The 15,908-nt window shown below is 35.6% G+C and overlaps 1 protein-coding gene across 1 annotated transcript; it reads left to right on the plus strand.

The window, feature by feature from the left end:
* The first annotated feature begins 2,331 nt into the window (after nt 1-2,331).
* On the plus strand, nt 2,332-11,972 carry LOC121408274 (neurocalcin homolog). Its single transcript, XM_041599679.1, has 4 exons — nt 2,332-2,590; nt 5,751-5,963; nt 8,303-8,571; nt 10,714-11,972. Exons 2-4 carry the CDS (start codon nt 5,852-5,854, stop codon nt 10,891-10,893), a joined length of 561 nt encoding a protein of 186 aa, XP_041455613.1. The 5' UTR covers nt 2,332-2,590; nt 5,751-5,851; the 3' UTR covers nt 10,894-11,972.
* Nucleotides 11,973-15,908: the final 3,936 nt, after the last annotated feature.

Below are 15,908 nucleotides of genomic sequence, written 5' to 3' on the forward strand. Positions count from 1 at the left end.
GTGGGCTTTTATAGTATGCATGTCGTATATCTTTGTTTGTAGTTATCATAGTTATAGAATAACACTGGTGTATATAAATCCGAATCGTGTCTATTATAGAGTGATTTACTTAACATGATAACACACAATAAAATATGTTGTTGATACTATTTTTTTCTGTTAGCAAACTAGTCAAGTGAAATATTGAAAACTTGACTTTGAACCTTGTTTGAAAAATTTGTTTTTTCCGATTTGATTTTTACGAGCCTATCACAAACTCATATGGTCTGGACGCTCATGTGGGCCTACGTTCAAGCAAATAAAAAAATAAATGTTAGATGTGTGTTTACTGTTAGATTTTGTGCCTCATCTTATATCGTAAGAATTATTAATCGGACCATACTGATTTCAAAAGTTAAAACAAATAAAAAAAATTACATTAAACAAACCATAAACAGAACAATAAGAGATATATTTACAAACTGAATTCAAGGACCCTAATTAGCAGGGTGATAAGTGATTGAGAGAAGTAGACATAAGATGGAAATAGATTAGAAAGGAAAGAAAGAATGGTGTATAGAGACTATAAGGAAATGAAGAAAGAAAGAAAATAGGAAAGAAAGATAGATAGAAAGAAAGAGAGACATACCGACAGAAAAAAAGAAAGAAAGAGAGCGAGGGGGATAGAGAGAGTCAAAGAAAGAAAAAAAAGAATTAATGAAGGGGTGAAAAGAAAGCCTATATAGAAATGGAGAAGGGATGGGGCAAAATGACAAAGAAAGAAAGTAATATTGCATAAGTATACAAATATTCAGTGTTGATGAATGCGATTGTTCCGAATACATGTATTACATGATTATAAAGATAAAACAAGAGAACACAATGATATTTAAGAGTACATTAGTCAGTTTTGAATGAGTGAAATCAACAGCCCAACAGACGATCACTAATAGAGTTTTTTTTATAAGTCCGACTACGTACTCTGCTTACAAAGGTGGATAACAGCTATTCCATTCTCCATGATCTTCAGTGGAGCATGGCATTATTGTTATGAATAAGGGAGTGTTATTTTCAAGGTTGTCTGAACGGCCTGCATTGTAACAAAATTATAGTGGGTAAGTTCACTGAACACGCTTTTATTCTCACAATAAAAAAAAATCGAAATTATTCGGTGTGGGAAATGTTCACACATAACTTTTTGTTAAAAGAGCGCTCTTACATCTATACCTCCACTGAATTTATGTCACCGTTATATACTAATGCATTTTCCATGACTCTGTGTACTTTTCTGATGTATATTTCTGGATGAATTTGTAGTTTGGGAGGAACAAATCTGGAGCTCATGTACATGTAGCCTGTAATGTGTATTGGGATATGAAATCTGAATAAGAGTCTTTTCGGAGGAATCTTACATTGTAACCAAAATGGCTGAAATGCATGTAGGTCCCTACTGTGATGTTTTTTTTTTCTTTTCATTTTTTTAACTTTCTATCCCTCTTCTCTCTGTCCCTCTCTTTCTTTAACACCTCTCTTTTCCATTTTCTGACCCCCCCCCCCTCTCTCCCGAGACATTATCCCCCATAAAGTCCCGCTTAGTGGAGCGACTGCTTAAAACCGTTGCGATTGTGCCTAACATGCAACGTGCTAAATTTATGATCGCAAACGATAGTAAGAGCAATAATACTGGGCAATAATACCGTAAAGGTACTCCGTACAGGCCCCCCCTCCTCTTTGAGAACCTTAAGTGGTAAACGTCGTGCATACGCAAGTGAATACCTATTGGGTTTTTGTTGTTGCTTGTCAAAATTTTCTGGGAATTTTTCCTGACGTAAATCACCATTAATCGGGCATATACCTTTATTTTTGGCTTGCTATTTTTTTTTAAATGAACAATACCCCATCCCTTGGACAGAGGACAGGGTATAGTTTGCAGGCACAGACCCTGATTGCAGACTAGCACATAAAAAGCGAGAGGGCCTTCATTACACAAGGCAGGGGCCGCGGAAGCGGGGGAGGGGGGCTTCAGCCCTCCCACTTTTTTTCCAAAACCGTGTACAAAAATGACCATAGGATTATGATTTTTTGCATGGTCGCCCCCCCCCCCTTGAAAACCGTTCCCCGGCCCCTGCAAGGCATAAGTAGGCCTTTTTTCCAAAACCGTGTACTAAAACGTAAAAATGACCATAGGATTACGATTTTTTGCATGGTCGCCCCCCCCCCCCTTTGAAAACCGTTCCCCGGCCCCTGCAAGGCATAAGTAGGCTGCACATTCAGACCCTTAACTCGATTGAAGGGTTTGCACAGCAGACTAAACAGAGTAGTAGGTCCATGGTCTTACACACTATTGTCATGATTCGTTGAATTTTGTTCGAAAGCTCGTCGGGTTTTGAATGAATCAAAGCTCTAGCTGCGTCGGCTGTAGCCTCTGCAGGTTCATTGTTATGCAGAGGCGCCACTGAGATACTCAAGTTGGAAACCAGTTCGTGATGATCATGGCCACGTAAATCGAGATTTTAGGGGAAATCCTTTATAACTTCACTGTTATCAAGATTTTGGATTAGACATCTCTAAGCAGCAAACATCTCTGAGAACAACATCACAAATATATAAGGTAATGTAACAAAATATAGAAATTAGGGAAAGAGAGTCACAGACAGAAGGGAAGGAGAGATTTAGAAGTGATGAATAGACGAGCTATATCAGATTATGGAGAGTAATGTTTATTGAACTGTCTTTGGAATAATGTTCCCTATACCCGAAAACATGGTATATTATTCGTTATTGAAGTGAGAGAGAACATCAATAGGGATGCAGTGGCCAATATTTTGATGTCGGAACATGGTAATACTATAGCTGCCTTTGCTTTTGGTAAATAAATAACCGAATTAAGTGATATGTAAGTTCTTATGTAACGAATGTTTACCTATATGCTAAAGCAATTGTAGAGTTCTTAGATCGTAGATCATAGAGATACTTTGTGATGAGGAATGTCAGTATATCAGTATTACACAACGCGATTGGTACTCTGGATTAATAAAAGCTAGAGGCAAATGCAGAGTAACATGAGTTTAGCCACTTGAATGATTGAAAAAGGGGAAATAGAACCAGGGGAGCGTTTCATGAAAGGACTTGTCGGACATTTTATCCGACAAGTACCAGTTTATCCGACAGTTACCATAGGAACAGTGCCTCTCAGCCAATCAGAATCAAGGAAAGATGTCAGATCTGACAACTTGTCGGATGAAAATATTGATGAAACGCTCCCCAGAATTCTGTATATTTGGTAATGGACTAGAATCACTTAAACATGCTGAATTCATGGGCAAAAATTTGATTGAATATGATAGTGTTGGTCATTTAGATTTTTTTTATCTGAAACTGTTGCCCGAAATTAATTGCGAGCCAATCTGATATCACTTTACCACAATCTGGTAAGGTCAATCAAGAACTTGACGATTTTTTCTCTCTCTCTGGGCCCGGGTCTGGGCCGCGGAGTCCTATATTTTTTTTCTTAAATAACATGGGTCTACATATATGTATAACCTACAGGCTAATATGCTTCTTCATTCATGTCATTAGCACATACATGCAACAAGGTTAATAATGATACCTTATCAAAGATTGAATTCTTGAAATGAAGGATTGGCTATAATTGTGATTATTTAGCTGCAATTTATTATAACTTAACGAAATGTCACCGATTGTCATTGTACCATTGGCCACGACTATAGTATCATGCTGTAGTGCCCATGCCAGTTAGTCCGGTATTAGGGTGGCACGACATTTTCTCCTGCGACATTTGCTCCGGTCTTGATATCTCAGAGGGTATAGAAAAAGAGTCCCGGAAAAAGTATAGGATTGTTTTTTAATTCAGAATAAGGTAACGATAAGGATACGGGTTTATTAAGTTTCGTAGGTTAGATTTCATGTTTGGCTTAACGTGCAGTTGGAAAACTGTTTGGCCTTTTCTGCAGAATGTATATCAAGGTTACATTATGGGTCCTAGCTGTTCGAAATTAAATGCACTCAGTGAATCTCTGATTTATATGTATGACTATAAAAACACGAGTACTGTTTTGGACTATTTTTGTACGGTACCGCAAAATACAGTCCGGGACAATTAGTGGATCGATATGCCCAAGCTAGGAATTGTCAGTTTATCTCCTTGATATGCCTGCGTTATAATGTGACCCCTCCCCCTCCCCCATTTAAAGGGATTGTCCGGGCTGAAAATATTTATTTTAATACATAGAGTAGAATTCACTGACTAAGTGCCGAAAATTTCATCAAAATCGGATCACAAATAATAAAGTTATTGAAGTTTAAAGTTTAACAATATTTTGTGAAAACAGTCATCATGAATATTCATTATACATGCGCTGATGATGTCACATCCCCACTTTCCGTTTTCTTATGTTCTTACATAAAATCATTTTTTTTCATTATTTTATACCTGTGTGAATAATATGTCTCCCTTATAATGAAATAAGTTGCAGCAATAATAATCTAATGCACTAAATCAGTTGTCAATCCAATTTTTCTAGTTCTTGGAGGAAAAATGAATAAACCTAATTTCATATAATAAGATACAAAAGAACAAGTGGGGATGTGACATCATCAGCCCACCTAGTGGAATATTCATGATAACTGTTTTCACAAAATATTGCTAAATTTTAAAATTCAATAAATTTATTATTTGCCATCCGATTTTAATGAAATTTTCGGCACTTTGCTCAGTGAATTCTACTATATTTATTACGCTATGAATATTTTTCAGCCCGGACCATCCCTTGAAGACACCGGGGAATTGTAATAGGAGGGACAAAATAGACTGAAGTTGACGTAGATCTCTCCCAATTGGAATGAGAATAGTAATACAGAGGGGCCACAATATATCAGAATTAAGATTGCATTACCTTAGTATAAATAGTATCAACTTGTGATCAATACAATTCAGATTGCTTTAAAACTACAATGTGTATGGCTCCATACATGAGAAATATAAACAAAACAAAATGCCCAGATAGTTTCTATCTCACAAACCGATTGAAGTTTGATTCCATTTTATCTAAAGAGAAGTTAGCTGGGGACACAGGATACATAACCGGATTCCGGAATAAGTACTTCACATTTATTTCTGCGATGTGAATTTATTATCAAATCATGATAATAATCGTTTGTTCTCATGAAGAAGTTTGTAGTCTAATTGCCAGTCTGCTGATAACAATGGTAAATAATAACTCTCTTTCTGTCTCTTTAACAAAAATTTTATTTAATAAAGACAAATTGTTAGTGTTTTTGAGTGTTCTCAAAATAAATAGATGCTTTATCCAAGTTTACTTCAACGAAGTCATCATCAATGTGATTTAGGGGAATATGCACTCCAAACATGTTATGTTTATGCTTTGTTTCTATTATACTGTATACTTTTCTGCAAATTCAACACTACTTTTCTAATATTATTTTACATGGTGAAAAGTTATTAAAACATTGCCTATAATTATATCAAGAATCTGCCGTCAATCCATATTTTTTAACCACAAGTAAAAAAAAAACGCTCACATTCGTTATAATAGATTTTGTATAGAGTGTGTTGTACTCACACAAGCTGTGCTTGATCATGTAAAGAAATTCCTTTTCAGTGGATTTTTTTCCAGTGGATTATTTGCCGCCGAGCCAATATGAATATGCATTGTTCACTTCGAGAATTGTGTCAACTTTCGAAACCACTGAAGAAAACCCACACATTCTGTGTTTGCTCTCGTCTACAGGAAGACATTCATGTTTAGGACTGTGAATAGACATCTTTGTCAGAGATCATCGATTAGACCACTATACCAATACCAAACCTATTTCGATCGACAAAGCGAAGATGGGCAATAAACCCAGCAATGATTTAAAACCAGAGGCTCTCAACGATCTCCGGAAACAAACCTACTTTACAGAAGAAGAGCTTCAACAATGGTATGCCGATTTCAAGAAAGGTAAAACATGAGAATGGTCATTGTTAGAGTGTTGTGTGTATAGGGAATCTTATGGTCTTTTTCCCCTCCTCCTTCCCCAGCCCCACTAACTAAAAAATCATAGGGGATTGCCCCTGACCCCCCCCCCCTCTAGCACCGCTCCTAGGTTTCTGGGTTCCAAATATCTAAACACCAGTATTGACACCATTTTCAGTAGACAGTAAAAATGCTTTATACAAAATGTTGCCAATTTGAATAGTAATGTTAAATTTCTAACATAATATCATTTATCGCTTATAAGTTGATAACTCTTGCTTCGACTTAAAAAACCCTCAAACATTTGGGCGATTCCATACGTGTCGTACCGGACAATTAGAGAACATTTGACAGTTTTTTGACAAGAAAAACAAAAAATATCCCAGTAACTAAAGGTGATCATTAAGTACTACCAGAGTGTTGGGAAAATCAAGGCTTAACATGACTTGAATTCACATCCTGTAATAATACAGATATAAATAGTAATGTGTCGTACGGACGCAGAAAAAGTGGCTTTTTTAGAAACCTCAAGTTTGTACTCTGTGAGTTGGACAGATAATTTTCATAGAAACTGAACTCAAATTGATATTCAATTACCCAAGAACAAACACATCTATGAAAGAAAGCAAAATAAACACTTATGAATATATAAAGCAAATGACAATTTTCGAGAACATTGTGGCGTACGGGACACTCAAAATGTGTCATACGGGACAATTTTTTATTTTTATTTTATGTCTCTTTGACTTCTTCAATCACTTTATTTGGCTGATGATAATGATAATCCTATCAAACTACATTCATTATGTTTCATTTTTTCCCCTTTTTTCATGATGGTTCACAGCATTTTTACGAGCTGAAAAACTTGATGTTTTGTGTGAAGTTATATTTTAGTGAATCAATTAATGATTTCCAATACGCTATTTAAACAATGAATGAATGAAACTGATTGTGTAAATTATGGGGCTAAAATGCTATTTTTTCCATATAAAATGTATACATACATTATATATGTCACAACTGTCACTTGTAATTCCACAAAAATATTTTTTTCTAAAGAAATGCGATTCTACTTTTTCAAACCTTTCTGCATTTCATGAAACCATATGGTTTGTCTTATTTTCCAGATTTTTGTTTTGAACAACATGGTTTGTCTTATTTTCCAGATTTCTTTTTTACAACTTGAAAAACGTATGGAGTTTCAATACTGTATATAAAAATGAATTAGATATCATCAAGGGAAGTCCAAATAGATGATTGATATGTAAATATTTTTTAAAATATCTTATAATAATTTCACATTAGCATGCAAGAGGAAGTCATCTTCCAGGTTAGGGTGAATCACTTATTAAGTTTTTATTTTCATGCTCAATAACAAAGAAATTAACCTGCTCTGTCATGACCAGTGACAATCACCAGTTTAGCTGAAGGGATTCACAATAGAATACGCCTACATGAAGTCAATTGAAATGGTTAGAATCACCTATTTCATGTTCTAAGGAGATAAAAAGTAATTTTTCAGTTCATTTTATGTAAAATCAATATTACTCATTAAAAATAGGCCTACTATTTATAGTTTCTGAATCCAAATACCGCATTTAAATGCAGTATATATTGTGTGTCGTACGGGACAACTTTTAATAGGACAAATATTAACAAATGAAAGGCAGTAATAGGATCCTTATGGGATAAATCGATCACCCATGGATCAAAGATAGAGAAACTGATATTGTGAAATTGTATCATCAAAACTAAAATTGTAGGAAAAACTTTTGCATTTTCATGTTTCGTACGCGACATTGCCAAAAATAAGTTCGGAAAAATCAGGGCTGCCCCTATTATGCATCATGAAAATGTTGTAGATATCATTTGGAACCATCAATGATACATTATTCCATTGACTTGCAATATTTTCGTACTTGAGAATTTAATTAGCAAAATTATTAAAAATTGAAAATTCCATTGTTTCCCAAAAAAAACTATTTTTGACTTCACTTTTGCTTAAAACTTATGATTTTCACAAAATCTAGTTATCATCGAAAAATATTACACTACTAATGACGTATTGAAAACATGTTGAAATTATGATATTTTTGAAGTTCTAGTGTGTAATCGCCCATTTGAGATGCTAAGTACCGAAGCTGATACTGTTTTGAGTTGGCTATGGCATTTTGACTGAGACATTTTATTATTTTATAGTTACTTCATATAAAACCTATTTTATAATTGTTTATTTTTTGTGTGTGTAGAGCCGAACCTTTATCTCTATCATATCTTTCTTCCACCTTCTTTTCTCTCTCTCTCTCTCTCACATGTAAAAACAGCCAGCTCAAAGGATTACCTCACAAAAGCAGACTTCAAGAAGTTATATTCCCAGTACTTCCCTTCGGGTGATGCCACGAAGTTTACCGAACACGTATATCGTACGTTCGACAGTAATCGGGACGGCTCGATATCATTCCGAGAGTTTATGTGTGGGATGAGTGTACTCGCTCGTGGTACGGTTGAGCAGAAATTGAGCTGGATCTTCAGTATGTACGATATCAACAAGGATGGATATATCTCAAGACCAGAGATGTTGGAAATACTTCAGGTAATCAATTTCGACTCATTTGATTATTGTTATGTAACTATATTCATTTATTTATTCATTCATTCAGTTATTTATTTATTTATTATTTTATTTATTTATTTATTTATTCATTCATTTATTATTTATTTATTTATTTATTTATTTATTCATTTATTTATTTATTTATTCATTTATTTATTTTTTTTTAATTTTTATTTATTCAATTAATTATTCATTATTTCATTTTATCTTATTTATTTATCTTTATTCATTTTTTTAAATATTCAAATGGAGGGGGTGATACACTTTCCAAACCTGGTGTGACCGGCTTCAGGGCATCTCGATAGAGTGGGCAAGACGTCACGGGGACGTCATTTTTTTCTCAATTGCAGTCGCTTATACGACGAACGACGGATTAAAGAACACAGTAAATGTATTGAAAATGCTGTCACATGACAATGAACAGCTCGGAGGCCTTTGTCGATTGGTGAACCCGAGCAGCAGTTTCGTCCTTATTTTGGGAGCTGACTAAAAATTGCAAATATATGCAGTCCACGACGAATCTGCTGATTTGATTCATCAATTTTCAACAAAAAGACTTCTTGGTTGTCATGAAGGGCTTTTGAAAATGCAGTTTCTATGTTCTTGAATCCGTCTAAGGTAGTGGAAGCGAGAACTCCCCAATGTTAAGTTAAGCCACTGGCGGATCGGGCGGGCAAAGGCGGTCTTTGCCCCCTTCCCCCTTTGAGAGGCACAATTAAAGTTTGTAATGTAAAAATGCCATAAAAACAGAAGGATGCCCCGCCCCTTTAAGGTGAAGACCATTTTTTTTGCTTGTCCAATTTTTTTCGTGAACGAAATTGTCTTATTTTGGTTTGAAAACCTTTTTTTTTCTTTGCTTGTCAAAATTTTCCTCGGGAAAATGTGCCCCCTTGGAAAATTCTGGATCCGCCCCTGACATGTCTGAGTTACACGCAATAGTCTCATGCCATTATAATATCATTATGATGATCTTCTTTTTCTTTATTAAGTTCAATTTTCTTCATCTTCTTTTACTCCTTTATCACATACTTGGAACGCCGTGAGAGTGGTCGTCCATGCCTCCTTTATTCCACCGCCCCTGACTCTAACATATTCATTGATTAGATGCATTGGGGCGGTTGAAAGGGAAAAAATAGAAAGGAGAAGATTTAAAGAAGTAGATTGTGGATGTTGACCAACAATGGGATAAAACTACTATGATTCTACAATATAACATACGCAGTAATTAAATATAATGTTGAATAATTATGTTCGCTTTTGGAACATAACTTTCCTGTCACATTGAGCTCGAAATTAAAGCAGGAGGTATATAGAAACGACCTTATCAACTTACAAAAATGTAATTCACGATCTTGACCAATGCAAATCAAAATGCAAGTTTAGTATATTGTGGGAATTCACTTCTTCAGCGTGGTTTTGAAAGACTGGTCAATGGTCAATCGCGGGGTCAAACGTATTTTTAGGGTATATTTTTTTCCAAAGCTTTTTTAGGGGTCATATTCTGGCAATAACTTGTTTAGTGGGCAAAATGTGTAAATGAAGAGATGAGCTTGTATAGGGGTTGTTTGGAAATGATTTGGTCACGCGTGTGTACAGCAATACATTTGACTGCCCCCCCCCCCCGGGACTTGAGTTTAGAGTAACCATTAAGCCCCCATCACACTTATTCGGAATCAGCAGGAATCAAGCAGAACTTGGAACGAAAAAATATTTAAAAAATCTAGAAATTTGGGGGAGGAACTTATAAATTCACCAAACTGGAGTTAAAATTCAGTAAAGTGACAAGGTGATTCATACACTAGTCAAAATGAACCGCAGTGGAGTCAGATTGATAATTCGTACTACATTCTTGGACATTCTAGGCGCATTCTAAATACTCTTACTTCATTCTCAGTGCATTCGAAATATTTCTGTCATTTTTTGGGGTCGTCCCGAAGGTTTTGGTCTTGTACAAAACATTCGAGGGGTATTTTCAAACGGTGTTCGAAGTAGATTTAAATGACCAACTGGTAGATGAACAATAGTCCTTTCATTCCGGTCAATTCTGCTTGATTCGGAATAAGTGTGATGGGGGCTGTAACATTCACCTTTTTTCATTCTGTTTTTTTTTTTTGTGTGCAGTCACTGTATAGAATGGTAGGTGAGATGTCAGAGGATACACGTTATGATGAAGCGACACCAGAGAACAAGCTCGAGACTATTTTTAGGAATGTGGATCGAGATGGTGATGATAGACTCTCACTTCGTGAATTCCTTGATGCAGCTTCTCATGACCCTGGAATCATGTCCATGCTGCAGTAATTAATTTGTCTAGGAATGTAATATTAAGTTGGTATCTTATTTTTTCCCTTGCCAAGTTGTTTACAGTTGGGATGATCTTGGACCCCTACGAAAAAACAGACAGTGCTGATTTCTTCGATTTTATCCATGATATGGTGTAGGTTGAACATTTTTTTCCTTTACGCTGATAAAATATTCAAATCATTGATTTTTTTTTTTGGGGGGGGCTGCTTTGTTGAATTATGTTGTTGTCTTGTTTATATTTTAGGTAAGCATTTCTTGATGTTCAGAAGAATTGAGCTCTTGAATTTAGAGGTGTAGTGTTAAAGGAAAATATAATTTCTGTTAGAATATGATTGTAATATACACTTAAAATAACTTAAAATTGGGTAAACCTTAAGGTTTACCCAATTTTGGGTAAAATGGGAATATTCATGTTGGTTGGATACTAATGAAAGATATATTTCGTACATTCTACGCAATTTTGCGTTGAAATAGCCTAATATGGGGTGAAAATATATACCCAGCAAACATGCATGTTTCCTTTCTACCCAGTTTTCAGTGTTTTAGACTAGAGTGTACGTTTCGAAAGTGTAAAATATCGATCTATTTTAATTAGGGTGTAAGCATTACAGTAACTGCATGTTATTTTTGTATTGTTATAGTACTGTTAGACATTCTGAGTTTGAACAGCGTATTAGAGTCATTTTGACGTACGACGATTAAAATAGCGAAATCAACGTCATGCCTCAGTGTAACACGACACAAACATGTGACCATTAAAGATTTAACATCACTGATCTGTTCCATGACATATGCTCCGGCGACCATTGCTCCGCTCTAAATTCCACACACTAATCGAATGACCTATTTACTTTAGCTCTGGGTTTAACACTATACCTTATCCTAAACCTATAACATAAAACCCTAGTTGCATCCCCAACCCTACATCTTAGATGAAATTAAGCCCGGAGCATTTGTCACAGATGGAAATATCGTGTCACCCACTGGTCTGAAGTACATAGTTTTATGGAGCGCCAACTCAATTACAAAGTGCAAAGTTATTATATTGTAGTTATGCGATAAAAACTGTCCAAAGATTTTTTTTATAAAAGGGGTAAAAAGGATTATCTAACATATCATTTACCGTTTTCAAAATGGTTGACTAATGGCATGAATGAAGGTGAAACTTATAGAGTTCCATAAAAATTTGGACTAAATTCTTCCTTAGTCTGTAGTTAAACCACTATTCTTAAAATTGGAACTAAACAGATGGTGAAGGCCTATATACTCTGTAAATAATGTGAAGTCAGTGAGTTTGGGGGATTAACAGTCTTCTATTTTGTAATGTACCCTTTGATTGCACCATGTAAGATTTGACCTAGATTTGAACATGATGCATATTCTGATATTTTTTCTGTTTTTTTCTTTACATGTTCAATTTGCATTTGCGAATATGCGTCAGTAATGATATTGCTTGCCAGCGCCATTTCAGAACTAAACAAATCAAACGTAATATACAAACGTTAAATAAAAACTGTGTGTTTGCGTGCCATTTGGCGTGGTGATTAACCTTTGAACAAATTATCAATTTGGTTTGTGTTTACTTAATTCACAAAACTAAGTAAAAATGCCCCAACATGTACATATTTATTGTAATAATTCAATGGAAAATTGACAAGGGACTAATGCAAGGGAGCAATATTAGGGTAACCATTATAAGACAAACAGTACATTGATCAAATTCGCATCTGAGGTTGGAAATGAAATTTAAAAAATCAGAATGGAAACTTGATATAAAAGTCATATATCTGTCCAAGAATACAAAATAAATCAGCCTTTTTTATATTCAATGAAGGTATAATGTCACTTATGTCTTTTTCTAATAAAAACCAATTGTTAATGGTGATCATGTGATTTGTTATAAAGAATATAAATATGTACATATATGCTCTATCATCTTCATCATTCAGTGTGGGTGAGAAATTGCAAATAAATCGCTTGGCCCGAATTTATGACGAAAACTCAGTGAGAAATCTCACTGATCAAATAATGCAAGCGCGAAACGCGAGCTGATTTTTTTTTTAGATATTCAGACAAAAAACAGACAGTTTTCGTAATCATGATACGTACCTGTCTCTCTAAACAAACAATGCGAGCGCGAAGCGCGAGATGAAATTTTTGTACATAATGACCCCAAACAGGGACATTTAAAGGACTGTATTATAGGAATCCATTAAGAGTATACATATCTCACCATAGTCATCTAAAGCGACTGCCAAGTGCTTGCTGATTTTGTTAGTATTACATCTAAACACATGAAGCAATAATTGTAGTCATTGTAATCATGACTATCATACGCATCTCACTAATCAAATATTGCGAGCTGTTAATTAGGAAATTCAGACGTGAAGAGGGCATTCTAAGGCTTGTTTGTAGGAATGGACTAAGACCATACGTATGTCACTAACCAAATGATGCGAGTGTGAAGCGCGAGCTGAATTTTTTTTTACCCAGATCAGAAAAAGAGACATTTTGAGGACTGATTTTAGGAATTCATGAAGAGCAGACATATCTCACCAATCCACTAATGCGAACGTAAGCACGGACAGGAAATGTTTCATATTAAGACCTTAAAATGGGGCAATCACTTTAAGAAGTCATGAAAAAGAAGCATATGTCACGATTACGATTTTCTAAACAAAAGATAATGCCAATGACATACAGTCCTTTAATGATTTCAACTCTCAACATTATTTGATCAAGAAAATCATGAGTTTCTCAATGTACAATAAGTACATGCCGACAGTGAGAAAATGGTCATGCTCTTGCGTTTGTTCTTCTGTGATTGTGCCCCGGGGATTGTGCCTTTTATTATTGAATCATTAAGACTTGGCAAGAAAAACAATCCCCAATCTTATTGATGTCAGTGAGAGATGAGGAGAGAAAGAAATTTATAGAGTGAAGAGACGGGCAGAGAGAAGGGGGGGGGGCAGTGCATGGCGGACCCGTGACCCGGAGGAGACAAAGCATTGGAGGGGCACTGTATTGTGAACAATGCTGTGCCCCTCCGATGTCTCCTCCGGGTCACGGTCCGCCACGGGGGGGGGGGGGGGGGGAGGGAATGGGAGGGGAGGGACATAATGACTCTATCGGGAAAATGAAATAAAGAACTGGGATAAGGGTTGGTCGTCATGCCGCCTTCCCCTTGACAACAACTGACGTTCATGGGGGGGGGGGGGGGGCCGGGGGTCCGAGTGCCACTAAATTTTCAGAATATCGCTGACGTACCGTCATAATCAACACTTAAAATAAAAAATAGCATATTGTATATGAGAGATTATAACCAACTGTTATCAAAGTTCATAATCATGAACCATAGATCGGAAGGCATCCTCTCAAGGTTTATGGCAATGTAAATTCATTTACATCTCAATATAGGCCTATTAGCAAATAATGATTCAAGAGTCCGGGTCAAGAGTACAAGTTGTCAATCCGGTACGTCTATCAATGAAAAGACATTAGACAAAAAGAACAAGCCAGCTCTCCCGGCCATTAACATTGCCTTCATGAAAAATATATGCTAGTAAATTCTGTAACCGGAGTACTTTTGTAAATCTTATAAGAAATGACATTAACAGTTGCCACGTTACATATACTCCTCAAAAAAGTTTGGAAATCTGAGTTTGGCCATTTGTCTCCCTACTCCTAATTTGACACAATGCATATTTGATATCATTAAAAAGATCATTGATTTCCCTTTAAAATGATACACTACATGATATGATTATGGTTAACATGGAGGTGCAGTGCCTTGATATGTGGGGCAATGTCAAAATTCAAAAGTTGCAAAATAACACAATATTGAAAGTCATTGTTCATTTTGTCCGTGGTGATGAGCGAGTTTCCCAGGGGTTTCTTTTGCTTCACGCACCTTAACATCGGCATTAACAAGGAATAAAACACACCTCTGCACAAGCAAACACATAACAAACAAACATGCATGGGTATTTTCAAAGCACGACTCAAACCATGTCATCTCACAGATCTCCATGTTAATGTTGTTGCTTAGGTGCATGAAAACAAAATAAACCGCGGCTGAGAAACTCACATATATCACCACGGTAAAAAACAGTGACTTTCAATACTGTGTCATTTTGCAACTTTTGAATTTTGACCTTGCCCCAAATTTCAAGGCACTGCACCTCAGGGTGACCTGACGTCCCGTATTTCCCGGGATTGTCCCGTATTTTGCTCCTTTGTCCCGGCGTCCCGACAAACCCTTCCCGGGACGCCTATTTGTCCCGTATTTAAGAATTTTGAACAAAATGTAGTTAATACATTAACAAGTGATGAATTTTCATCAAATAACCAACAGATGACGAAGCAGAGATAACAATGAAACTACTGTAATTTGGAGATGTAATCGGTGGAACAAATTATTGAGTTTTCATAACTAGATCTTGTTATTTCAGCTTTCGTTTTTAGTCTTGTGTACGATGCCGGTATGTTTCATCTAATTTTTAAATTTGACAATGTTTCACTGTGAAATTTTATTATCTAAAACATTTTAGTTTTTCAAAATTCAAAAAATGTATTTATACAAAGCACCAAATATCATGATTTCTGTTAAATGACTGGATTTTTTGTTTGCTTGAAGTTTGAACTTTTTTCCTCTTTCTTTGTTCATCTTTATATCTTTCCTGCTTGCCCTTTTTTGTTCCATCTATCTTTATTTCCGATCTTTTCTTCCTGAACCTTTCTGTTTATTTGTCTTTCTTTCCTTCTTTCTGTTACTTTCCTTTATTAAATTTCCATTTTTTATTTCCTGAATTCAATCTTTCTTTCCTTAAAGGACAAGTCCCCCAACAAAAAACTTGATTTGAATATAAAGACAAATCAACAAGCATAACACTGAAAATTTCATCAAAATCGGATGTAAAATAAGAAAAATATGGCATTTTAAAGTTTCGCTTCATTTCACAAAACAGTTATATGCACATCTCGGTCGGCATGCAAATGCGGAACTGATGACA

Source organism: Lytechinus variegatus, chromosome 2, assembly GCF_018143015.1.
Source record: "Lytechinus variegatus isolate NC3 chromosome 2, Lvar_3.0, whole genome shotgun sequence".
NCBI classification, from domain to species: Eukaryota; Metazoa; Echinodermata; class Echinoidea; order Temnopleuroida; family Toxopneustidae; genus Lytechinus; species Lytechinus variegatus.

What these genes read in the sequence shown, in the direction of transcription:
- LOC121408274 (XM_041599679.1), top strand. Translation starts at nt 5,852, where the DNA reads ATGGGCAATAAACCCAGCAATGATTTAAAACCAGAGGCTCTCAACGAT. An exon ending in GTATGCCGATTTCAAGAAAG is followed by an intron (nt 5,964 to 8,302) that starts GTAAAACATGAG and finishes ATGTAAAAACAG; the next exon opens with CCAGCTCAAAGGATTACCTC. An exon ending in AGATGTTGGAAATACTTCAG is followed by an intron (nt 8,572 to 10,713) that starts GTAATCAATTTC and finishes TTTTGTGTGCAG; the next exon opens with TCACTGTATAGAATGGTAGG.